This window comes from Dromaius novaehollandiae, chromosome 16 (genome assembly GCF_036370855.1).
Source record: "Dromaius novaehollandiae isolate bDroNov1 chromosome 16, bDroNov1.hap1, whole genome shotgun sequence".
NCBI lineage: Eukaryota > Metazoa > Chordata > Aves > Casuariiformes > Dromaiidae > Dromaius > Dromaius novaehollandiae.
In genome coordinates, this window is record NC_088113.1 from 6,498,607 (window position 1) to 6,524,941 (window position 26,335).

General features: G+C 48.7%; 1 protein-coding gene across 5 annotated transcripts in view; it reads right to left on the reverse strand.

Moving 5' to 3' along the window:
* Positions 1 to 26,335, reverse strand: part of TOX2 (TOX high mobility group box family member 2) — a 166,581-nt gene that overhangs the window by 16,728 nt on the left and 123,518 nt on the right. For 4 of the 5 annotated variants that reach the window (XM_064521388.1, XM_064521386.1, XM_064521385.1 and 1 more), the window contains exons 4-5: positions 17,500 to 17,739; positions 11,467 to 11,694 (exon numbers count right to left, since the gene is read on the reverse strand). In XM_064521388.1, coding sequence (XP_064377458.1) covers positions 11,467 to 11,694; positions 17,500 to 17,739 — 468 coding nt within the window. The remainder of the gene's footprint in view (positions 1 to 11,466; positions 11,695 to 17,499; positions 17,740 to 26,335) is intronic. The other variant, XM_064521389.1, reaches the window with a different exon arrangement.

Here is a 26,335-nt window from a genome sequence, read left to right on the forward strand (position 1 = left end):
CAGGGTCGCTGGGCTGCAATAACAAGCCATGATTTCACCAAAATACAGGGGCGATGTCTTGGTGGTGAGCGTTTTTCTATGAGTGGGCAGGAACTCACACAACTTTTATAGGGTGAAATCAATGAAATCACTTCCTGACAGGAACAAGAAGAGAGCCTGATCCAGGTTCTTGTAGGAGCGTGTACAAGACATGGGTCAAAATCCCCAAATGATGAGATTGGCTTAAAAAATTGCGAGACTTTCCGAAATTCTAAACTATACATGCATTTTCTTGGCCTTCCAGTTATTAAGCTGTTAGAGCTCACATTCTCCAGCTTTTCTCTGCAATTCTGACAGCTGGGAAGTCCTTTCCCTTGCATATAAAAGCAGAGATTTTTGCCTAATCTTATGACTCTGGGAGCTGGGGCTTGCACAGAAACAGCAAATATCAGGAGAGTTTGCTACTCAAAAAAAAAAAAAAAAAATAAAACTTTGTAAGAGCGAGTTATTGTTTATTCTTCATTCTCTTCCCTGTAACAAGATATGCTTCACTATAGATTCATAGTGCTGGTCTTATTTCTGCCCAGAGTTTGGTCCCCCATGTATGTAAAAATAACACAGTAATCCAGCCTGTCTCAAGCAGAATGATTCCCCATGGGGTAAAACAGATTAAACTGAGCAAGTGAGCAGAATATTTTAAAATGGAATACAAATTTCAGCAAAAGGAAGAAACTTCTGAGAAAACACCCACCAGCCCTCTCCTGTTCTAGAAAGTCAAAGCCCTCATCAAGCAGAGCAAATAAAGTTAATTTCAATTAGAACAGATTTGCATACATTTAATTCTGCTTAAAAACAACAACAGCTTTACAACAATCGATATGCTGAAGTCTACCGGGGATATTTAGCTGCTTTCTGCTGCAGAGGTCCCTGTGGATGGCATACCTTGGAGACCAACCGCGCGAGTGGAGGGACTACCCACATTCCTATATTTTGGCAAGGAGGTGTCAGCCAGGACTGGCGCACGCCCAGCTCCAGCTCCCTCCACACCATGGGGTCCCAGCTGCTGAGTGGAGCCGCAGGACGGAGCAGCACTAGCAAAAGCACGGTCCTGCCGAGGGCAAAGCCCCAACAGCACTGCCAGTTCCCAGGGCCGTCGCTGCGCTGCCCCATGCCCCGTGCTAGGGCTGCACTCAGGGGCTGCGGGCCTGGGCAGTGGGACCATCCATGCTGTGCCTGGCTCTGAAACGAAGGGTTAAAACCTGCTCCAAGCAAGCGCCTTTCCTTGCTGAAATTGTATTTGGCATTGTTTTCACGTTACGCTTTTTCAGCTTTGCACTATCTCATGGCACCCACCATGGTAGCACCTAACAAATATAAAATGATGTTCCAGCGGTTAAGCTCTCCAGTTATTTGAATTTAAGTTTTAAATCATTAAAGATAAATGCTATTAAAAGTTGATTGAAGAATCTTATTTTCACTGCTAAATCAGAGAGACTCCTGTAATGGAACATTTTGGTTTGACATACTGAAACTCTCAAGTGGTAATTTTCTAAAAGGGAATGTTTTCATATGTTTGTCTTTTGCCTTATAGTATTTAGGAAGTATTATATTTGTTCCATTCAGAACAAAATTACATTTTGAAATGTCAACCTGAAGAAGAGTTTGCCTGTGAAAAGCAACTATTTCTTCAAACTGCATCAGCTGCCCTAATGAAAGCTATTTCCTTTCTCTACAGTCCTTGCTTCACTTATGTCCTTAGACCATCATAGCTGCACCAATGCTACCGCTACAGCATTTACTGCAAAACAGAAATGCGGGTTTTCCATCAGCTCTACTTATAACAGATGTTCTTAAATGCGGTATCTGATGCCTGCACGACAATGAAATATGAATTCCTATGACTCAGGCCAGTATAACAATGGCCATGTCTGGGTACTGATGAATTGAAAACATATTTGTTTTTCTCCTCTGTAATAGCAAAATATCCAGAGTGGATTTTTTTTTTCTTTGCTTAGGACAGTAGGAAATCAACGTATTCAACAGCTATGTGGAGACAAATTCAGTTATGAAGAAGCCTTGCATAGAGAAAATGAGCAATTCATGACTGCAGACAGTGAGAGGGAAGGTATATTAGACTTGCTTAACCTAAATGCAAATAAATAAATAAATAAATAAATTCTGTACTCATCATAATCACAGCTGCTTGTCTTTTGCGTTACATCCTTTTTTCCACCCTTCCTCTGTTCGTATCTTTTCTAAAGAGGGACTGGCTTTGGTCACTTGACTTTAAGCAGCCAGGGACGGTGGTGGAAGCCCATGCTACGTTTCCTCCAATACTCTCCCAAATCCAACTATTTCCAGCTGAGGAGGATTCCTCAGCCAGATGTGGTCTATCTGTTTTGATACCATCACTAGGTTTCTCCTCCCAGGACTTCTCCAGTCCTCCCCAGAGTGCAAGGAAGCTTTCTGCACCCACAAAGTGCTCTGTCCAGGATCTTTAACAGCTAAAACGCAGCCCATCATTTTGCAAACACAGGGCTTGCGTGTGAACAGCAGATCCTAGCAGAACCTCTCATGAATCCTCTGTGTGCAAGGAGCTTTAGAGCAGTATTTATAACCTTTTAAAATTTTAATTTAAACATTGACAAAACCATGTTACTTTCTAATTAAATCATATTTTCTCCCAGGGATTTTAATTTCAAAGTAATTTATCAGATTTAAAGATCCTCAAAACATTTTGCATGTTTTCCTTTTTAACCTGCCATGCCCACTGATTTATTTTTCTTACTCACAAACAGGAGGATTCATTAGTCATTAAAGGAGAGGGTGGGTTGGGGGGGAGCAAAAATGGTTAGTGATTATGAAAACAAAAAATCAGAGCTGTAAGAAGCATATGTTGGGATCGTAATCCTGACACCTCTGTGTCTCAGCAAAGCAGCTAGTAATTGTACCGTAATGAAATGTTCTTGTTTGATAACCAGTTAATTAGAGAAGACAATTATTCCAAACCCTGCTGACGCCCACGGATCTGCTCTGTGTCGCGCAGACACAGAATGACAGGAGTAGCTGTTATCAGTAACCTCTGCATCCCAGCCTGCCTGCTTTAAAAGGAACATTGTTTTCCAATCCAGGAGAAGGATGAAAGAAACCCAAACTCTCCCCCAAAACACTCTCCTACTACACCCAGGGGTTTGCCTTGATTTTACAAGGACAAAGTCAACGGATCCCAAGTGAAAAGGTGTCAGCTGGAAGCCTACATTGTGTTTTGGGCATTTTGCTTCAAACAAGAGAAGGACCAACCCAAGACAGTCCAGGGTAGAAATGAAAGGTGTAGTAAAGGTCATCAGAAAGAGAGCTGAAAAACTCAGTTTATTTAGTTAGGAGGTGAGAAGACTGAGAGGAGACCACAGTCTCCAAGTACAGTGCAGCAGAGAAGCAGGCAATAAACAATTCTCTACATCTACTGCAGACAGGAAAAGAAGCAATAAGCTTAAATTGTAACAAGGGAAATGTTGGCTAAGCAAGAAGAAAGCGTTCCTAACCGTAAGGATAATTAAGCACTAGAAGAGATTGCCTGGGGAGATGTGTAATCTCCACCACTGAAGGTTTAAGAACAGATTAGGCACACATCCATCAAGAATGGCTTAAGTAGAGATGATCCTGACTTCAGGCAGCAGTATGGTCTGGCTGACCTCCTAAGTCTCTCCTTGCCCTCCTTTCTATGATTCCATGATTGTTTTTTTTCTCCCAAATGTCCAAATTTGGATTTTATTTGGCTTGAAAATCTGGAGGGTTTCTCTTGTAACTATTATACACTTTCCTTCAAGACAACTCTTGGGAGCATCGTAATTTATGACTTTGGTATATGATGACTTCAAAGTGCATCCTTATTGCAAGGTGGTGTCTGTCACACTACCTTCTGCTTTGCATTCGGCCTCCACATGGTCATCTGAAAGGAATATAGCATATATGGCTACGTCATCTTATTCCCTCCCAACTCTTCCTCACCTCCTTGCACTTCTTTCAGTATTACACCTATTCCCTTCTTGAGGAAGGCTCAGTCTGTCCTTCCCCCATTAAAAGTAACTAACCAAAGCTCCAGTCAGGTCAGAAGAGCTGTCACACATCCATGGAAGCAGGCTCAGGGAGCTCCCACAGAGGTAGCCACATGCAGCAGTAGGACTGGTTTCCCTCAGAGCACGGCCCCAGAGCAGGATGTTTGCCTCTGTCTACATCTCCGCACATTTCTGTCAGTCTAAGCCCCAAATGGTCCAGTCCCAAGGCCTACAATCTTGGACATGTCAGGCACTTGTCAAGGATGCCCACCAGGAAGCTGCTCTTCAAGCAGTGCTCCATGCCAGCAGGCCCTGCTAGCTAGGGAATGGGAGCTCTGGAGTATCTGACACACCTGAGGACACCTACATGGAAGGCTCTGATTATGAGAACTATTCACATGGTTTTAGGAGAGCTACCACCATAACTCTGGCAGACAAACAGTTTTGTGAAGCACCTCTTTGGAGAATGAATAGATAAACCCATATGCAAGTAGCAACTACCATTGACTAAAGTTTCCTGAAAAAAATCTTGCTTTTCTCTGACATGACTTCATTGGGTCACCAGCATATAAGTCACCTATCACTCGCTGATACATGCATATCCTAAGGACAACCCAGAGAAGGTGACAGCTTGCAAAACAAGGCAGAAGAAGAGTTGTTTCCTCCCCCATGCACAAAATCCATCGCTGCTACTCACAAACCTCAAAAACACTGCCTATATTTTAGGGAGTAGCCCATATTTTTATGGAAGGAAAACTATACATCAATAAGTACCTCCTGAAAACTAGGCTAATCACCCACCCCAGCAAAGCAGATCATTTTTATTGCTGTTGGTGATGGATTGCTACTCGTCCAACAGTTGGGACATAAGAACAGAGTAAGAACTACCAGTCTCACACAGTGTCTGGGAATAGATGCTTAAGCAAAGCATATATTATGCAAAGAGCATAAGCAACGGGATGATCCTTCAAGCACTGCAGGCTCGTATGTGGAAGCCATGTCGCCCAGGATAGGTAGAGCATGTGTACTGCATACTGGCCTGGATGCACACGTGTACACATGCAGCCATGAGAAACTGTAGTTGGGCATTGGAAAATATCCACATCACAGAGCAGGGCAAGGAAGTAACACTGTGGATGGAGATGAGGAACCCAGCAAACAGCCAGCTAAAGTATGTTCACATGGGTCAGGAAGAAAAATAAAAGGCTCTCATAGTCTTCTCTTTGTCAGAAGAAGCTATTCAGGGAGAGTGGGTCTGCTGGGAGGCCCTGGTGTTCTCCAGCATGCAGCCATCCTTCACATTCAGGAGATGCTGCTATCTCCTAGGCTGCTGTTTGGTCCCTTCCAGCCCGTCCCTGCCAAGACTTGGCAGCAGCAGCATGGACATGCAACCGGTGTTAGCTTCACCTCTGACAGGTTTCTGCAGCAATGCTGTAACCGGACAACTCGATGGCCAATCTGCCGGGCAGCACCCTGACGCATGTAGCTCCCACAGGGTCTCTTCTCTGTGATGGCTCTACCCTGATACAATTTTGCAGGTGGCCTCAAACTCATGTGTCCTGCTGCAGACACATACTGTGTCCTGTCACTCGGTGATGTATCAGGTTCAATGAGTAGATGTATCTGATTAGATGGGTGATCTATTGTTTTCTGCTGAGTGAGTAATTTTTCTGTTGGGTAATTTATCCCTTGAGTATGAATGCTTTATTACTCTCCAGGCTGTGCATTTGTATGGGAAAATCACATATGCATTTTGCCACAGAGTCACTTAGCCTTACTGAACAGGTCCTGCTGAAGCAGGGCTGCCATGAGCTCAAACTCTCTCTGCTACCTTTGTGTCCTCGGTGAATCCCCAGATCCATAAATTCAATCGGAATTGCTGATTTTGTCTGGCATTGCTTCTGCCTCCTTTGACGTGGTCAAGTGCATGAGGATGGGAAGCCCTAAATTAACCTGTGGTTCATTCATCGGATTTCTCAGGAACTTCTTGATGCCTCTGCTCTGAGCTTCCAGGATCTAGAGAAATATCAACCCAATGACTTGTTGCCAGGCTTCCTAATGAAATACCTGTAGGTTTAAATGTCAACACAAGAAAAAAAACGGACTCCAGAGACTCCTGTAACTTCCTGCACTAGCCATGATCCCCTGTGCTCCGTTACCACGAGGCTCCAGATGGATGGTTCCTTTGCCCCAGAAGACAGGGAGGAATGGGAAGATGATCAGTGAGAGACAAGAGAACCAGCAAAGAGAAAAGCCCACTGGCAACTTGTCAACGTGCTCCAGAGAGTTTCCTAGACTTACCAACCAGATAAAATCTCCCTGACTGAGGACAGCCACCGATGGCTAAGTGTCACCTGCTTTCAAGTGCAGACTGCCTGCAGAAGGGTTGACTGGCATGCAGAAAGAATGGGAGCTGGGCAGCAGCTCTGCTTGGTGGTACGAGCTGTAACCTGGCTGAGTCCAGGGCCGGACCACCATGTCCATGCCAGGGCAAAATCCCTCCTACCGAATTAGCAGGGTTTGTTCCAGTCTAGGGCTCAAATTGTTCTGGTTCATGTCAAAGCAGGCAGTTCCTTCAAACTGCTCTGGATAACACTGTGAATGCTAGTTTATATGTGTTAATGGAAAAAAATAACACCGAGGCATGGGATTCTGCAAGCCTTGAACGGCAAACTGGAGCCAAAGGAGGATTACAAAGACAGGTACCCCATTTGATGATAATGGCTGAATTAGCATTTCACTTTCTGCTAAAGTATAAGCTATCTCTACAGGAACAGCTGCTAAACTATTTGCAAAGTTCAAAGCGTATGTATTAATTCTTTTTTTTTCGAGTCACATTCTTTAGATTCCCGTGTAAGCTTCTTAGAAAGGGCCATGCCAGCTGTTGAAGAATGAAGATTACAATGTCCTGCTAATGCAGTGCCAGAGATATTTAAAGTTATTATTATTTATTATTGTTATTAGCACATGGCCACACTGGAAGGGGTTAAAGTGGGGAAGAAAACTGTGTGACTTGCTGAACAGGTGTCCTTGAGCAGCACTCAAGGACACGGAGATTGCTAATCCTGTATTCCACAGCATGATCAAATCACCAGGCAACAGATATAAATAAAAAAAGGCAGGAAATAAGGAAATTTAGATACAAGTGTGTCAGAGGGAAAATGAAGATTCATTGTGAAGAGGCTGGGAAGAGAAGAAGAAGAAGGAACAAAATGACAAAGGCACAAATGATAAACCAGTAAGAACGAACGAACGAAAAAAAGCCTCTCTGTGAAATACATGTCTGTGACAGCAGCAGCCAAATCAAAGATGTTCCTAGATTATATGGTTTCTTGCATAATATGCATTCTGGTCCCCATTTGGTGTTTGTCTTTCAGCTAGCATGCAGGGAAAAAACCATATCTGAAATGGGACGTGAGCAACCTTTATTTTTCCTGTTTCATCAGGAGGAGAAAGCAAATTTGCTTTGTGGGAGCAGCAGCACCTGTTCAATAGCAAATAAATAGCTGCAGCTTTGATATTACGGTGCATATAATCATTAGCAGCACAAATGGTGGAGGATTAACCCTCCGCAGGCCAGCCTGAGGTACCTGGCAAACGGGTGGCATCTGGTTTCGCTTTGCAGAAACGCTCTGTGCAGCGTCCCTCGAATGAATGCCCGCTGCCCGTTTGCCTGGCTGGCATGGGGCCACCCTGACTGTCCCTGCTGGCACGGCCACCAAGGCCCCTTGATTCCCTGCCTGATGTTGATGGGCACGACGGAGCAGGGTGGATGGATCGATATGGCCATGACGCAGTGGGGCACGTGTGGGGAAGCTGTGCACACATGTTAGAAGATCGCAAGTCAATAATAGCTTAGCTGAGGCCAGCTACGCATGGATTTACCAGCTTGCTTCAAGCCCTTCTCTGGCTGCTCCCCTCTTGCCATCTTCCTTGCTGTGCCCTGCCAAGGCAAGAACTTAAATGTATCTGGGGCTGAGGGGATACCATGACCATTGGAAAGGGAAAAATAAGGTTTGCAAACCTCCTCTGAGTTGCACCAGGTCGGAGCAGCTGGGGAAGAAGCCCCTGGGTGTTACCCTGTCATGAAAAGTAGATGCTGCAGGGACATAAACAGCAGCTTAGAAACAGCGCGCTGGGGCTGTGGTCCGCAAATCAGCTGTCCAGGGAGGCCATCCCCCAGCAGGATCCCCGACACCTCCCTGGATAACCGAGACGGGAGTGATCCACGTCTGGATTGCAGCCCAGCCCTGGCACCTTGTGCTCTAGCCTCAAATCCATTCTCTTCTCTCATGCTAGGATGAGGGGAGGCTTTCTTGAACTAAAATCTGGGTTATAATTGAGTACGAATGTCCAGATTTGGCTTCCTGTGTGCCTGCTTCACCATGGCTGGGTTGGGCTTTCCACTGCTTGCCTTCTGCACTGTCTTCTGCAGATAACAACCTGCCTCCTCACGCTTTAGACTGCCAGCGTTTCGCCCTGAGATTTCATCTGCGTTCAGGATGACAATAGGCAGACTTACAGGAGCCTCTCAATAAAGGTATATCAAAATGTGGTTGTCACTGCAGCGAGGAGCAGAGCATCAGGTGGAGTCCTTTCATTTCCCGCTGGAAGGGACCCTCCCACCTCTGTCCCAAAAAGTCCTGTCGGATGATGAGCTGAATGATGGCCTGGTCCAGCAAGGGCTGGGAGTCTGGATTCCCAGCCTGCAGGTGCATTTTGGCCAGTTCCTACGCCACCGTGTAGCTGTCTCCCTCCGGCACCTTCCTCCCGAGACATGCCAGAAGAGCGCCTAGCAAGGAGTGCTTGAATTAATAATGAATGTATGCATTTTAGCCCAAAATCCTTGGGAGAATGGATCTGCTGTACATCCTAGGCATGGTAAGGTGTTTTCATGTATTAAAGATATTTTCTTAATTTATTGTGTCTTCTTTTTTTCCCCCCATTGTATTGGCTTATGAATCTAAACAAAATTGATTGGGGATGCTGGCAGCTGGGGCAGCAGAAAGCAAACAGGAACTAAATAAACTATCATCCAGCCAAACCCTTCAAGAGTGAACGTGCCCCATCACACAAACCAGTAATACTGTCCCAGCGCCAAAGATAAATAGTGTCCCTCCAGCCAGAGTCCCAGGCAGGGAGGGAGCTGCGGGAGGAGAAAAGTATACAGATGGAGACAAAGCCAGGAAGTTAATATTTAAGCATTCAGACAAGGAACAAATGACTTAATTAAATCAATTACAGAAGGAGAAATGGAGCCACTTATAAAGCATGTGTAAAGAGACAGCAAGGCTGCTACTATCTCATGAAAGAAAGAAGGGAGAGTTAGCAGGGAAGATAAACAGACTGGTTTAATCCACGCTGTTAATTAAGAGCCGAGCATTTGCACCATGCTGAGTCAGGGTCAGACCAGCAGTTCCATTACATAAACCACATTTTCAGCTGAGTTCAGCATCAACCTACAGAGATATTTCTGCGGAGACAGACTGAGGTGTTGGGAAGGATAAAAGCGAGGAAAAGAGGTGAATAAAAGCCTGGGCAGGTTCTTCCCTGCTTGTGTACCTCCAGCACCAGCACAACCTCTGCCCCTGCCGAGCTGCCCTCTGCAGCAGGACTGGGGCAGACCTGCTGCCCAAGGAGATGTTCTTCCCTTCTTCAGCACATGAAACTCCTGGTTGATCTTCCAGCGATCTAAAAGGGTTTTTGTAAAGTGCAGGAAAAAAGGGCCAGGAAACAAACTCAGGTGGGTGCTGATGGCGACAAGGCTGCTGAGGGCTTGCAGAAAGCAGGGCAGGAGAAGTGGAAATGGTGCAGAGAAGGAAAAGGAAATATCAGGAAAACTTCAAAGCGACACTTTGTAGTGTATGGAGAGTCAGAACGGATCAGCGAAAAGGCTTTCCTCGTGGCAGATCGCCTCCCGCACGCACCCTGCTCTTACGCCCAAATTGGAGCAGGGCGGAAAGCAAGGCAATTTCCTAGCATGACTTCCATTTCAGTGATTTTTTCCTCCCTGATGCTCCCTCCTCAAATCCTGGCTGCGGATACCCATTGAGAGATGGAGCAAGCCCGAAGTTGTCAGCCCGGCTTTAAAAGAAGGGCTCAGTGCTTATGGGAGGCTCAGCAATTTAAGCATGTTTGGGTTCGGAGACTCATCGCAGACAATGTCAGATCTCTCTCTGCCTGATAAAAAGACATACTTGCTAGGTAAAGTGTTCCCTGGGGTTTTCTCTATAGACAACAAGCAATTACAGGCTTTTGTAACAACTCACAAGAACAGTAAAACCAGAACCTAAAAGTCTCCACGTGAAACAGATTGAAAGCCGTTGACAGCTATGGGGCAGGAAGGTTTCACCTGTGAGACCACTTCAAAGATCTCCTTCCTAAGCTTTTAAAGTCTTCACATTAGATTTCAGGCCAGTGATGTAGAGAGTTAATAGTTTTTAACAGTTTATAGTCACTCCTTGCAAGTAAATAAGCAAACACAAAGTCATCTCCCATCCAAGGACATAAAAAGCCCATGCCAAGGAAAGACTAGTAATGTTTTTACAAAATATGTTCTTATCAAGAATAATTAGTTGTCAGGAAAGCTCAGTCTCCCCCATGGGACAACAGGGATTTTCCTAAAAAGGCCAGAGGCAAAGCAAACTCAGCGCATCCTCCCAGGGACAGGCCAAGAGCCAGGACTCCCGGAGACCCACCTCTCACCGCTCCGGGAGCAAGACCTGCATCAGCTTACTGCCGCCTCGAAGGCGATTTGGGCAGCTAGGGATAGCACGCGGGGTGATCAAGATCACTGCAAATCCTGCGCCAAGGCAAACTGCTCAGGAACTGCAGCTGAGAGGCACCAGCGTGCACCTGCCAGCTGGTCGGCCGGAGCCTGGCATGTCCTTGGAGCGGTGACTGCCCACGCACTGCGGCAGGACGGAGCTGTGCTGCAGGACAGACGGGCTAGGCTTGGCCAGCCAGGGTGCATGCCCGTCCCTGGCATGCTTGCTGCAGGAAACCACAAGGACTCTGACTGCAGCTAAATTAAGTGGCTCGCAGCAAGCAATGAGCTTTCCAGGACAAGTGCATTGAAGCCCCGCTCTGATTCACTGCATGGCAAGAGCCGCTCAGCAGGCACCGATACTAGGACCCAAAATCTGTGTGCAGGGGAAACTTCATCCTGCTGGAAGTGTCTGAGTGCCAGGTCACATAATTACAGTGCAGAATCGGGGACGGGGAGCTGTGCATGCAAAGCACTTGAGCACTGCTTCAAGTGGCGGTGGGCACTTCAGTGCCACTCCTGAAAATAGCCTCCATTTCTCTTCATACGCTTTAGCCTGCTTAAATCCCTGGCTATATTCTTGACATGCTGGGGGAAATTCTGGCCCTCCACACCATGGAAAAATACATTTCTGCAATTGAAAAGAAAATCAGACTGGTAACTCACTTGTTTTTGTTCTTCTCCCAAACTGTCCCACATGGATGCGACAATTTTCGATACATCTCCAAAGGTAGCATTTGGGTTTTGCCCTTTGATAGCTGCTTGCGTGTCTCTGAAAAACAGGGCGTATGCTGACACGGGCTTCTGGGGCTCGTTGGGATCCTTCTTTTTCTTCTTCTTTTGGCTTTTGGGCTTTTTGCCCAGGTCTGTTGATGGTCTTTTCTCTCCAGTAACCTGTAAAAGCAAGAGGAGCCCCTTAATGATCAGCTGATAGCAGTCTGCTACAAGACCCTCCTGGAGCATGTTAGTAAAAGGGACGGGACAGGACAAGGACATGGATGGAGGAGGACTTGCTCTTCCCTCCCAGGGAGCCTCCAGTGTCACCACACAAACCACTGGTGGGTGCCAAAAGGACGGGCAGGCTGAGAGGAGCCACATCTGCGCTCCAGGAGAGCACCCGGCTTCTCCGGCCCCTTTCCCAGCGCGTTCCCGGCTGCTCCTGTGCTCGTCTTGTCTCCTCCCGCTCCCGCCCTTTGCGCCCATCCCACTGGCCTGGACCTGGCGGGCAGCCCGCTGCTTTTTGTCGAATTTGCTGCACTTACTTAGGCTGGATAAAATCCCACAACAGGGGTAACGCTTTCCTCTCCGTGCGCCCGGCCAGCAGCGTGGTCCGAGCCCCATGGCCAGCTGCCTCTGCCCACCGGAGGGTTTCGGCGCTGACGCTGCGCTGTTAACCTGGCACGCGGCAGCCTCTCGAGCTGTCAAACGCCTCCTCCCAGCCCGAGGAGCGGCTCTCTCCCTCCCCTTGCTGCTCCTGCTGTCACCGCTCCAAAGCTAGCCATGGGGTTAGCTAAGCTGGTGTCCCCGGGCCACGGCAGCCGCGCGGGCCAGGCCCACTGCCCCGTGCCCACTCACCGTCTCCCAGCCCCGGGGCCTCTTTGCACTCTGCTGCCTCCAGCTGCGCCCCGAAGCTCCCATTTTCGGGGCCTGGGAGACCCAGGTTGAACAGCCCTGGGATCTGCCTGCTTGCCCCAGCCCTCGTGGCACACGCGTGGTCTCCCCTTTGGAGCGCTCAGCCCCGGTGCGATGGCCAGACGTACTCCCTGCCAGACCCGCTCTGCCGCGGGCCTCTCCGGCACGCTCGTCCTGCGGCGCCCGTGCCCCCTTCCCTGCCTCTGCCCCACAGCACGCACTCGCTCTCTCCTCGACCCCCCCCCCATCCTCTTCTGGGCTCTCTCCACAAACGTTGCTTCCCACACAGATCCTTGCAGCAGTCCAAGAATTTTTCCAAACTCTTCTTCCACACGGTTTCTGGTTTCCAGCTTTCTGGAGTTATAAATCCCTTTGCAAGCTCCTTCTGACCTTCCTCCCTGTGCCGGTGTCTCTGCCCCGTCCAGAGGCAGGAGGACCACAAGCGCGGACAAAGCAGCACCGCAGCAATAAGGTGTTGGCCACTATACTGGGGCCATCCAAAATTTGAGAGGGAAGTTGTTTCACCTTGCTAGTGCCCAAGTTCCCCTATCAGCAGGGAAGGGTATGCGGGAATTAAAATATTTTCAATCATCTCATCCACTAAACACTTTGCGTGCCCTGTTCACTCTTCACGACACAGCCCAATGACTTGATACGGCTCTATCTGCGCTCGGCATCCTGCGGACGGCTGAACCGAGGGGTAGCACGGACAGAGGCAACAGCGGCTTGTCGCCAGGAGCTGGTCAGCAGGAGTCACTGCCCCTGGGCTGGGAACTAGGACATCAAAGTGGAAAACAGAAATGTTTCCAGTGAAGGTAGCATGGAAAGAAGAGAATATGGCTCAGGCTCTGCCCGGATGCCACAGGCGGTGTACTGAATTTGAGACTACGCAAGCCGATACGCGAAGATGTGCAAAGCAAAAGACCCCTGAACAGTACCTGAACATGCACCAAAGGTCTCAAAGCACTAACTGTGGTCAGTGGCAGCTTACAACATGGAGAAGTATTATTATCCTTAATTTATAGTGGAGAAAAGCCTATACACACCAGGGATCAAGCACACCAGAGGACAAAACCATCAGCTACCAACAGGCCACTACAATCTGGATCTCTAGATCCTTGAAGGCAAACAACGTGCTAGCATCTCTGCTTGCCAAATCCCATGGTGCTCAGATACCACCTTCCTTAGTGATTATATTGCTTAAGGAGTTCCTGCTCTACCAGGTGGATGCTAATTACATTACTTAGAAATTGGACAATTCTATCAGTAAGAATTAAATATATATATATATATGTATGTATATACATTTAAAATTGACAGTGGTCTGAACACCGGGCCATTGAGAGGGTGAGCAAAAGGCCTTTGTCCTGAAGGATTCGCTGATTTGATTGTGAGCACCGGAGCGCCTGGAAGCTCCACAATTTAAGAGGATTCATTTCGGCTGGCACAGGCCAGGCACGAGGAGGAAAGGACAGCAGCACTAATGTTCTCCATTCAGCCGCTCTTGACTGGTCATTAAGTCCAGTATCGGCGCAGTGACATTTGTCAAAGAGACAGTGATCATTAGTAAATGAGCACAGAGACCAAAAAAATTGCATTTAATTTGAAATTGCCCAATTGGGCTTGAATCAGAGGCCTTGAGGTGAAAGGCCACCTTATTAGGGGAAAAAAATTCATAACAGGGCTTCAGTCTGCTAGCAAGTGAGATGGTATTTTTAACTAATCGTAATCCTGTTTGATTCACCTAAGTGCTGTGGGGGGACCCTGTTCTCTCTGAGCCAGTGAAGGAGCTGACAACAGCCTGCAATGCAAGAACAGGCCCACCACAATTTTGCCATCAGTCCTGTCTAGGCAGCACCCAAATGCGAATGGCACTGTGTGGACACATAAAAGACAACGGGTGCCCAGAGTTGGCAGTTTCCATGCCCCAGGCCATGGGGAGAGCAGAGCTAACCAGCACCTTGCTGTGTTTTCCTGGGGAGAGTAGGTGCAGTGCAGCATGGTATGAACCAAGCAGGCCATCCATGGACTGAAGAGCACACTTACACAGCATAAACCATCAGTACTGGTTAAAGGCAAGCCTGAAATACAGGGAAGGAAGCAGTGGAAGAATGTGGAAAAGCTTCTGGGCTCATCTAATCCCTTTCCCCAACCCCTAGGATGCAACAAAACTCTTTAAAAGAGCATAGCTGTCCTTGGCTACCATTCTCTTCCAACCTCTCTTGCTGACTTTTTTTCCATAGGTACCAGGGGAGAAGTTAGCAGGAATGAAGGAATTGTTGTCCCTCGGCAGCATGGAGCCAGACAGTGCTCACCACCCTGTGAGGCAGAAAGATCCTGCTCCATCCAGGGCTGCTGCTTTTGGCCGGATGGCCCAGGAAGGTCAGGATGGGTCTGGAGGCACATGCTGTGCTGGACCCCACCTCCAGCAAGCCAGCGCCTTCCTCTCCCAGAGCAACGGTGTTTCCCAAGGGGTGAGCCCTCTTCAAACTGACTATGAATGCTCCTGCAGCTTGTGGAAGCACGTGGCCACCGGTCCCTCTGGGTAGCTGGTCTGCCAACCCCCCACCACTGGAGAGGCAGCAAAACCTAGGTGCAACACCAGATGTAGACTGGGCTAATTCACAGGGGGCAGCTACAATCCTACAAACAAGATGCTTGGTGCCTTCACAGTGGGTATGAGAGTGGGTACGAGGCCCCTGAAGGGCAGGGACCTCGAGGACACCATGATTTTTATAAAGATGGAGAGATATCTCTAATCCAGCTGTGCTCTGCGCTCCTGGGCTATAGACTGCCTGCCATGCCTCTGTGCATAGACACACAGATACATTGGTGTGATGAACATGTAAACGCACTGGTAAGGCTTGGAGGCCTCCTAAGACCACAGGCTTGCAGCGTCTGAGGGTCCTGCTGGGTCTGAACCTCCCCTTGGCATCAGACCCATTTCTTTCATGTGCGACTGTCTTGGTCCCAAGATTAATTTCTGTTCATTAGACATTGCTTTCACAACTTGTTGTGCAAAAGTCATTAACGGCCATACAAAAAATGACTGATTGGTCCCTTTGAATGTTTCCAACAGCTGTGTATATAGAGAAAGCAAACAGAAACCTGCAGGCCACACAATCATTCTGGCACTTTCTTTACACTTACGGTCTCCTTCTTCCATCAAATACATCATTCTTGCTTCACCTAACTTGCTGTGTAGTTTACAGGGCAGAAGAATGAGGAGGCATGTGTTTAGGATCAGAAAAAATACAAATCTCTGCAAGTTGTCATAATTTGGACATCTCCAAATTCTTCCTATCCCAGCATGCATCACTGACTCCACGGGAACATAAAGCTAGCTGCAAAAGCCACATCCTCTCTCGTGACTCCTGTGGCACTGCAGCACAGGCGGAAAGCCTGCATGATACTCAAAGAGGCAGAATAAAAGAACCTGGTGTGAAACTAAGCTGAGAACTCGCTCTCCACTGACATGGAAGATATTCGCTCCAAGGTAATTGCCGCTTGCCTCCGTAACCCTCACGCTGTCTGACGTCAGTGAAGGAGATGTGTGACTGTGGCCAGCTGCATAGCCCATCCCGCAGCACCCCCAGCACACTCCACACAAGGCACTGGAGGGTTTGAGAAACTCCACCTAGTTTTAATCACTTCTTTTTACAATTTAATTCTATTGAAGCTCAGTTTTTGCATCCATATGTACACTCTGCTTTGAAATGTGGTGATCTGAAGTGAAAGCTGCCAGTGGATGAAAATCTGCATGAATGATGAGAAAAGTCTGCCTGGATTTCCATGCAAAAGCATTTGCTCTTTGTGCTCAGTCCTAGCGTTTTTCTGCTTCTCCTGTCTCTGCACTGCTTGCTGCTCTGGTTATAGCTTCAGATCCTGTCATAACCTGATACTCTTAGGGGACAAGGTTACACCATCACTGCTTCTGGCATCATCCTTGGGAGCAGCACCTTCCAGAAGAAGGTTTTCTACAAAAGACTTTAATCAAAGGCCCCCCAGGGAGCACAGTGATCAATCTGCAGACACAGAGACCCGCAGGTGGCTGAGGTAGCAATCCTGTGATTGCTGCAAGTTGTCCTCCACAAATAACAGATAGAAGACTCATGGACAACAGCACAGGAGTTTGCTTTGCTGGTGCATTTCGAGAAAGATGTGGGATGACCAAGATGTCCCAGAAGCCTTAGACCAACCCTCCTGCTCCATAGTCTCTTGAAAAAAATCCCCCCAGGTCACCTTTACCCTAGCTAGCTCCAACTCTGCTCTGAACGTAGTGCTGACAGCTGGGAGCTCAGTGCAGGCTACTACCTTACTGCTGAGCCCCGCTTTGGGCAGCTCATATCGAGCTCCATCCTGCTGTCTCTAGACTGCTTCTGGCACCTAAACTGCTCATGCACAGCCATAGTGGGTTTCTAGATACCATGCTCAGCAACAGTTGTGTAGGCAGAGTCTGTGTCCCTAACACACTGTCTATGGTAGGTACTAATCTCCAGCTAAAATACCACGCAGGCGAACTAAAAGGCTGAAGACTGTTCCTCTGTTACTCATGATTATTTTACTCTGCCACAGTCTGTGAGCTTGCTTAAATCCCAGCCTGGGTTTATTTTCCTTCCCTTTTTTGGTCTCCTCTACCTGCCGCCAGAAATCTAATTTTGCATCCGAGAATTTGCAGTGGGGAATAACCTTAGCACTGAAACCGGTATTTCTTGTCAAAAGCCTCACTGGAGGAAGCTCTGCAGCTTGGTGTACCTAGCAAACTGCAGAAAGAAAAGCAAAACTTTGGAAGGAAATAAAAACTCTTCAGTGTCAGGTTTTCATTGCCACACTTGCTGCATGCACAACCCAAGCACAGCAAGGTCTGGTGGGATGTGCTAACCTGCCACACTTGTCCTCGTCCTAGTTTGGAAACCAATCTCCCCATTCCTGGGGAAGTCCCTCTCTATATACATGTGAAAGAGAGACAGAAAGTCTGTGCTCCTATCAACGCAAGTTCTCGCTCACTAAAAAACAGCATTTGCCAATTCTCTTACTGTCTGTTAAAACAGGCATGACTGCACGTACCTTATAATGTGAATCTGTCTCCTCTTCCTGAGTAGAACTGGAGGGAGATGGTGTAGCAGACTTACTTCCCGGGGGCGATGGGGAGCCGTGGTTAACACCGCTGCGCATCCCCATCTGGGAAATCAGCTGAGACTGGCTGAGCGCGCTCATAGGCCCGGCTAACATCCCCGGGCGATTGATCAGGGGCACTTGGCGGTTCGAATCATAGGAAGTGGCATCCGAGTGGACCATCTCCTGGATCTGAGTTAGGAGAACATCACTTTTTAATTCAAAAAATGTATTTACTTATTGCACTGTCAAATCACTTTACGAAGAACTCTTAGCGACTAATTTAAAGTTATTATATAGCGCTGGCAGAGGAAAAACATCTTTTTGCCCCCTTCCAAACCAGACAAGAGCAAGGAATGAGTAACACTCCCCTGGGGGCTCTGCTCCCTGCCGTTGCCCTGCTAGAGGCAGAGGGATTAGAAAGGTGCTCAACAGTGCTTGGAAATACAGATAGGGGCATTTGGGGGAGGCGCCCCGGCAGCAGCAATCCTCCTGCGTTATCCATACTGCTGCCCGGGCGCTCGCGCCACAGGGGTTAAACCAAAAGGCAAAAGCAGCAAATGCAGAACACGTGGGCGGAAGCCCCAGGGCCAGCGGGGAAACCAGGAGGAAGGAGAAAGCGAAGGACAGTTCCTTCTTTCTCTCTCTCTTTCTTCCTTTCTCTGCACTGTTGGCCATTGGAGTTCTCGCAGTTCTCACAATTACAATTTAAGGCCTTTGGACATGGATGAGCTTCGGGTTGCTGGTTTTACTCCCAGGTAGCTCAGGTGTCCTTGTACATGGCCGAGAGCTACAACGGAGACATGGGGGCTCATCGTCAGCGGGTGTAGCATGCAACGGTCATCTCCTTATTTTATAGAATTCATAACAAGCAGCAAAAATATTTTTTCAGGTTCTAGCTCAGGAGCTGGAAGCAAACTCCCTTATTCTGATCCTTGTGCAACTCCTGCTCAAAGCTGTATCATCACCATCAAACCAAAAGGCCTCTACTTTTCCAAGGCTTGGAGTCAGTATGGGTCAAGGCATTTCCCAAGACGGATCCCAAACAGCCCTGGTGGAGAGGTCCCTCTCTGTTTTCCACTGGCCACAGTGACTACTTAATTACAATTTTTTCCGGAGACAATTCTTCTAAATTTAAATACCACAATCAGTTCTGATCCCCCTCAAAATGAATGTAGCAGAAATAAAAAATGTCCAGACACGGGTAATGAAAATTGCTGGCTGTCTGTTAAGATTTCTAGATGAGAGCAGAGAACAAAAGTGATGCATGAGTGCACATGCATGTGTGTGTGGAGTTGAGAGGTTACATGGCAGAGTTGTCCACAAAAATTAAGAGTTTTCACAAAAAGAGTTTTCTAATACCTACTTATCTGTTCTCACCCTGCAAAAGCGAGGGGATATCTAATCATCTAATGAACCTGAGAGGCAACTAATCCCACACCGCTCAAGGGCTAGGTGAACAACACACGATTAACCGGCGCAAGCACTGCCTCCCGAGACTGCTGAGCCCAACCATCTTGAAAGATTCAAAAGAAAAATGAAACGCCTATATACGGCTAATAAGAAATGTCCAGTGCTCCATTAGACAAAATAAAGATATCTCATGAGCTGTAAATCCCCATGTGTCCTAGCCAGTCTGTCCAGCCCGCTCTGTCCCTTTGCGGTGACGGCCATCCCCGCTCGGCCGCAGGGGCAGAGTGCGGCGGTGCCCCCAAAGACCAGCCAAGCCACACCGCCTTTCCTGGAGAAAATCCAAGCAGGATTTCCCCGTCAATCCCCGCTCCCGCCCTTCCCCAGCACAAGCGAGCCCGTCCCCATGCAGCTGTCAGCCCGGTGCGCCAGCTCCCTCCTGACTTTCAGAGCAGACTTAAGCTGGCTACTTATGCGCGGTCTGATGCAGCCACAGAAGCAGCCAGCAGGAGGGAAATCAAACCCTGTCTTAAACATTTTCCAGACTTTTTGCTTTTTGCATTAATCTGATTAATGTTAACACGAGTTTAAAGACCCAGGCTTTATTTATTAACAATCTTCACTTCCGATAAGCCCACTGAGGTGCAATCTCTCATTAATAGGGGAGGCTTGCCAGCTCCATTAGAGCACGTACAGTGAGAAACCCAGGGCAGATCTGCTCGGGCTCAGTAGGCTTCAGAGGAAATAAATGCAAATGCAAAAAACAGATTTACTGCTGCAGGTCAGGAATCAAGAGCTTTACCACAACATCAGAGAGCATGTTCAGCTCGTACTGACAGATTCTCCGTGAGTAGAGGAGTATGTGTTAGGGGAGCAGATTTTACCAGATCTGTCCTTTTTCTGTATCAGTTACTGAGTGCTGGGATATAACTTGCACGAAGAAAAGCACATCTTGCATTTAAGCAGCCTCAGGAGTTTGGGGTTGGTTTTGGGGCCGTGCAGAGCTGCTGTCCTCAGCTTGGAGGGTTGCAAAAAAATGCCTGGTGACAAAGGGCACAGGGTTGGCTTTAGCTCCATCGCGGCACCAAGAAAATGTGCCACTTTTAGCTCAGAAATCGTGGAAAGCTTTACGGGCCCCTTAGAAGTTGCCTCACTGCAGAAGTCTGGGCTTTCCCATTATTTTTTAAATTAGGTGCATGCTTAAGGGGTTACCGAGTGCAGGCCAAATTTTGGGTCCTGTGTAAGACACACAGGGCTTTTTGAGCAGATGGGGCAGAGCCTTCTCGTCAGGAAAGATGGGAATGGCAAAGGGACGGGGCGGGCTGAGGAGCCTGCAAGCTCAGGGCCATGGGATGGCACCCGCCGGTGTGGGAGCGGCCAGCGCCCTTCCTGATCTCCAAGAAGGAAAGGGGAAATCTGCCTCAGCTTTTGTCGGTTTAATCCATACCTTTCAATGTGCAAGTTGATCTGCCAGCTGCTAAGCAAAAGAATAATTTATTGTCCTTATTTTAAATTTAAATGAAGAAAAAGTTTATGAGATGGGCGTTTCATAAACGGAGAAGGCTCAGAAATGTGGTTTAATTTTTTTTTTTAATTTAAAATAGCTCATTTGCATCTGCAGCCATGGCAGCCTCTTGGGTAAATACTTCATTAAGACAATTTTAAAAAAAACTTTTATTATGTGGTCAATAGACCACAACGGCTCCATTTATCCATTAAACACGTAATCATACACTTTTTCTTTAAAGTGCATATTCTTTAGGCAGCTGAGCAGAACAAGTCCAGAAGTGCAATTATGGATATGGGACATGTGCTGCAAATTCTTATGAAAGTTTGGAAGAAAAACCTGACACCTGGCCCACCGAATCCAGGAACAAGGCTCCTGCTGACAGCAACCCGGCCGCAGCCACGCTAGAAACCCACGCCGGTATTACAAAGCGGCTGCATCTCCAGCAGCAGAGCGCTGCACATCCTCAGCCTCGCCGCACCGCTGTCCTCAAAGTATGTGTCCCCCATGAGCAGCTTTGGGAGCACGTGGAGGCAGAGAGCCACTGCTCGGACCCCCGGGAAGTCTCAGGGCCTCAAACTATCTTGCAAGGATGAATTAACTGCTGCAACTCCAACATCATGGCCCATTTCGTCTGCATGAAATGGAGGAATAAAGAGGTGATGTGCCCAAGGGCATATGGTGCATTGGTGGCGGAGCCTCGGAGATGCTCAAAATGGCCTGATTTGCACGAATTTGGAAATAATTTAGGAGTGGGGATGAGCAGGCAGTCGAATGCTCACAGTGCCTGGACTGCGCTGAGCAGTCCGCATTCAAGAGTTTTCGCAAAAAGGTGGAAATAGCTCCGCGAAGGCGTCCAGCTGTGCCTTCCCGAGAAGGTGTGCGAGAGCAGACGTAGGCATATTTGCGACTAAATTAACCCCTCTGCCAACGTGATTAACCCCATCGCAAGGAGGGGCGGCTCAGAGGCCGCCAAACGGGCTTTCCCCAAGGTCGGATCCTGCCCAACACGTGCATTAGGGGCACCGGCAACCTTGCTGCGAGGTACTGTAACAGGAGCAGGAGCCTCGCGTCTCCGAAGGACGTGTTTGCAGCCTCTGCTGAAAAGCTGCTCCGCGCCGCAGAGGAAACATGAGCAAAGTGTGATGTAGTCATAGCTAAAGTAATTAAGTGCATCTTACTTAACAGATTCCCAAAGGCTGTGCTAACTCAAAGGCAGCTTCCTTTTTCACAATATTTCAATTTTTTTTTAATGAATATGCATATCGGGCATATAAACTCTCCAGCTAATCCTCCAAAAGGAGAGAAAAATAGGCTGACAAACAGCACATGCGCCGAGCTCCTTGTTTGTGGGGGGAACGGCAATCTACGCTTCTGCAGCCCAAGTGACAAAACGCCTTTAGAAACAGGCTAAAGATGCTGATTTGAGGATTGGACGCTCTGGTAGCAAAGATAACATTTGGAAATGTGTCAAGCGGAGTTTTATGTTAAACATCCCCCCAAACCCGCCAGCAAACGCAGCTCTTTCCGAGGACAGTGCTGGCCAGCAGACCCGACGCTCTCATTGCAGGCCCAGGCTTAGGCAGGGCTTGCTGCTGCCGTTAAAAAACACTCAGCTCCGTTCTGCAAAATCGCAATCTCCAGCTGAAGCGCAGGCTCATGCTGGAGACACGTTCTGCCTTCTCTTTGCGCGGGATTTTTCTCCCGCCGCCCCTGCAGCGCTGCCGCTTCGGCTTGCCGGAGGTGCTTGCAACTGGCCCGCGGGAGCCCCGGGGCGCCGGCGAGCGGAGGGTGCCCACAAGGAGACGGGGCTGGCGCCGAGCAGGGGCTCGAGTCCAGCCCCGGCGCTGGGGGGACACCACGACGGGGCAGCTCGTCTCCAGGGCCTCCCCACGGCGCTGCCGGCTCTGCCGCGGGCAGGAAGAGCGCCTGGAGCGGTCCAGCTCCCGCCGCGGAGGTCTGCAGGCTCCCGCTGTCCCCGGGAGAGGACCGTGGCCCTTGCGGGGCAGGATTATTCACGGGAGCCTCGGCAAGGCTCAGCTGTGGCATAGATTACCTCTCCTTAGGGTTGTTTCCGCGAACAAGCCATTACAATCACAATCAACCAGGGAGAGAAATTATCTGCTGAACAGCTTTGAAGCAAAGTTTTCCCAGCAGGCTTTTTCTGTATTGAAGTTTAAATGTAAATGCATCACCACAGCTGAAATGCTTAAAGATGATTTACTTAAAAAAAGAGAGAGAGCAGGAGAAAGAGAAGCTGATAAGAAAATATATCCCCAATTACCACCCCTCCTCTTCCTGATTTGTAACTGCTCCTAATAAACTTTCATGGTCTATGTAAAACGCTTTAGTGCAGTGACAAATTTCTGCTGGAATTTGAGATGTCTTGTTCAGAGTAATAGCTATCTCACACAGGTGCCCAGCTGCTATTGTAAAATCAGTAAGCATTTAATTGAAACAAATGACTATAATAATAGTACATTATCCCTGCAGGCTCATAGCCATAACAGTTTTAATTATTGAGTTAAGAGTCAAACTAATTTATCCTTTAAAGTAACAGCCATATCTTTGCTTCCACCGATCATCCTATTATGAATATGAGTAGGAAAGGATTTTAAAAGGGAGCAATTTAATTTTTTTTGGGGGGGGGGGGGTTCATCCTGCTACTGTGGGGTTCCCAGCCGCCAGCTCCGAGCCGCACGCCCGTCCCGGGGATGAGCCACGCTGGTCGGCGCACGTGCTGGCCCGCCGGGGAGTTTGCCGGCCGCCTCGGGCTGCTACGGGCAGGTTCAGCGGGTCCGGGAGCGGGGAGGCGGCGGGCGCCTCTGCCCCGCGGCACACTTGAGCAGCCTGCGGTGCTGGCGGCACGCGGCAGCTCTGGGGAACCACGCTGCAACGCCAGCTTTTCTTCGGCAAACACCGAGAAGCAGAGAGGGGTTTACAGACCCAAGTCTGAAAGCACGATCTGGAGACGCTTCTCCCTGATGGCCGGACGCGGCAGTAGAGAACCCACACGGGCCATTTGGAAGGGGTATTTCTGAGACCCAGCCGTGCTGGCCATGCCCGAAACCTCCTCCATGCCATGAGGGGTCAGCGTTGACACTGGGGTGGGTTTGACCAGCGCGTCCGGAGACCGAGGCTGTGGCACAGGCTGGCCCTCACGCAGCACAGGGCACAGCACTGCTGCAACAAGTCCTCTTGGAGCTAAGGCAGACACTTCAGAAAAAAACATGAGGACATGTATTAAAGGCTGCTAGGGGCGATGGATTCACCACAGCACTGGCTGAATCATTCAGCAGTTCATTACCCTCACTAGTAAAAGCCCTACTTGGAGCCTGCATGGTCAACCTGCACCTGGAGCTTCACATCCCATCACTTGCCATGCTGAAGGGCCCCTCACCCAGCTATGCCCTTCATTTAAGCACTTGCAGATTATAATCAAATCTCTCCCGCTTTGGCTACATAAGTGCAGTGGTCCTCTGGACTCTCCCTTCAAGTTTTCCAGGCCTCTGTTCTTTGCTCTGGGTGTTTCTGAACTTCTCCAACAGTCACCAACCGCCTTGAAGCGTAGGTGCTCCCCACACCTCACAGGTCCTGTCCAGAGTCACCATCTCTGAGCACTAAGGTTTTCTTACTGCAAGATATCTCTGCTTATTGTAAGATTTTTTTGCTCCTTTTGAAACAAAAAATCTGGGACAGTATCAGTTCCCAAAACGCATATTCATTATTTGTAATTAGTCTACCAGGCCATCCAAGAAGCTTTGTATCTCTACCAAAGGTCTACCTTCTTTCTCACTGGCATACTTACTGCATCATCTGCAGACTTCACTGGTAATCATTTTATGCTTTCTTTGGCAGAAATATGACATGCTCTAGGAAGACAAAGTGACAAACTAATCCACCAAACTTGCATAATACTGATTTTGAATTGTTCAACTTTCTCAATGTACTTTGTGCTTTCAAGTCAAATGTCTCGCAGATGTCTAAGTATATTGTTAACATTGTTACCTTTATCACCCAAACCTGTAATCTCATCAAAAAAGATATCAAGTTAGTTTGACAAGATTTGTTTTCCATCAGCCCACGTTGATTGGCATTAATTATATTACTTTCCTCTAATTCTTTATTAATTGAGGCCTGGATCTGCCACTCCATTATTTTGCTGAGGACTGATGACAGACTGACAAGTCTGTAATTACCCGGGCTGTTCGGCTTCCCTTTCTAAATATTTGCACGTTAGCTCTTTTCTAGTCCTCCAGAGCTTCCCCAATATTCCCCGAATTACTAAATACCAGCATTAGCAGCACCGAGAGCTCCTCAGTCAGTTATTCCAAAGCATGTGCAGCCAAGCTCGTTCAGCCTGCTAATTTAAAGCGAATTTGAGAAGATTGATTTAAGACCAGAAAGTTTTATAGCCTTGTTTGAGCGCTGCGTAACTGGAAACCCTGACCTTGCTCATTGGCGCTGTCGGTTTCAGGTACGAGGTTTTCCGACACGGCGTCTCGCTGCCCTACGGCTGACCACACGCAAGGCTCCCGGGGGCTCCCCGGACTCGCTGAGCTCCTCGCTGTGTCCTCACCTGGGGATTTTGTTCCTACTGCAGAAGCTGCTCAGAGCCTCCTCCAGCCTCCACTCTGCCTTGGCAGGACGAGCTGGCAGGGTCTCCAGGCACGCGCGGAGTGCCGCCCCCGCCGTCAGCACAGCGGCAATGAGCGGAATAAGGTGTTTTAATAACCCTGCAAAAATCACCCGAAAATCTCTCTAGCACATGAACTGCAGCTTTGTGCCGCTATAGAGGCAGAGGGGAGAGAGCAGCCCCCTCTGTGCAGCAGCGCACTGCACACGCGAGGGCAGATCACCGGGGCTACAGCACTGGCATGCTGGGTATTTCGGGCGCTGGCCCAGCTACCAGTCCAGGCGAGGGGGAGCAGCACGTTTCCCCCCGAAGCTGATGCTCCCCGCGGTCCCCCCAGCAGGCGCAGGAGCCGGTACTGCTTTCGGACTGTGCCTGCCTGGCAGCCGGGATCCAGCAGCTCGGCAGGCTGTGATCTAGCGCTATGAGATCCTGCTATTACAGGGGAAAGGATCATCCAAACGCAATTAACACTTCGTTATGAAGATAAAGCACTGTATCTTCCATGCGAGAACGGCAGCAGAAAACTTGATGGAGGCAGCGTTTAACAAATGGGAACTATTTCTCATTAATACTCTGCTTGCTGGAAGGGCACAACCAGAGGAATGCACCAACTCAGTATGGGATGAGCTCCACGCTGTTACTTTCAAATTATATCACATCCCATCATGCTCACTTGCCAGTAAGAGTATTATTGTGGACTTGTACAGCAGAGCTGTGTGCAGTGGTCTCAAATCCGGTGGCTCCCAATGCGGAGGAGGGACTCCAGGTAACGCTCTTGTCTGACCCACGTCGTTGCCTCTGCCCTGTGCAGGCAGCGCTGTCACACCGCCTGCAAAAGCTGAGGGTTTCAAAGGCGTCTCTAGGTGTCGAAGAAGAAAGAAGCGCTGGGATGCCAGTGCTGTCCTGCACCTTGGCCTCGCTGCAGCCCCGCAGCCCTCACTGCGATGCTACCTGCTTCTCAAGGTGAAGACCGAAGTGTTACAAGGCCTTGGCCTGTGCTGAACCCTGCACCACATCAACCTGAACCACCTGGACCACGGCGTCGTCCATCCGACGGAGGAGCCGCGAGGTCTAGCCCGACACTGGGACAGGCACGGGCATGTTCGTCACATCCGCCCCACTGCCGCCGTGCTATGCCATGCCAGGTAAGTCACTCCATCCCTGCTCCTTTCACCTTTTCTCCATCTTGTCCAGTGGAACTGCAGCTCGTAGCTCATTTCGAGGATGCCTGGGAG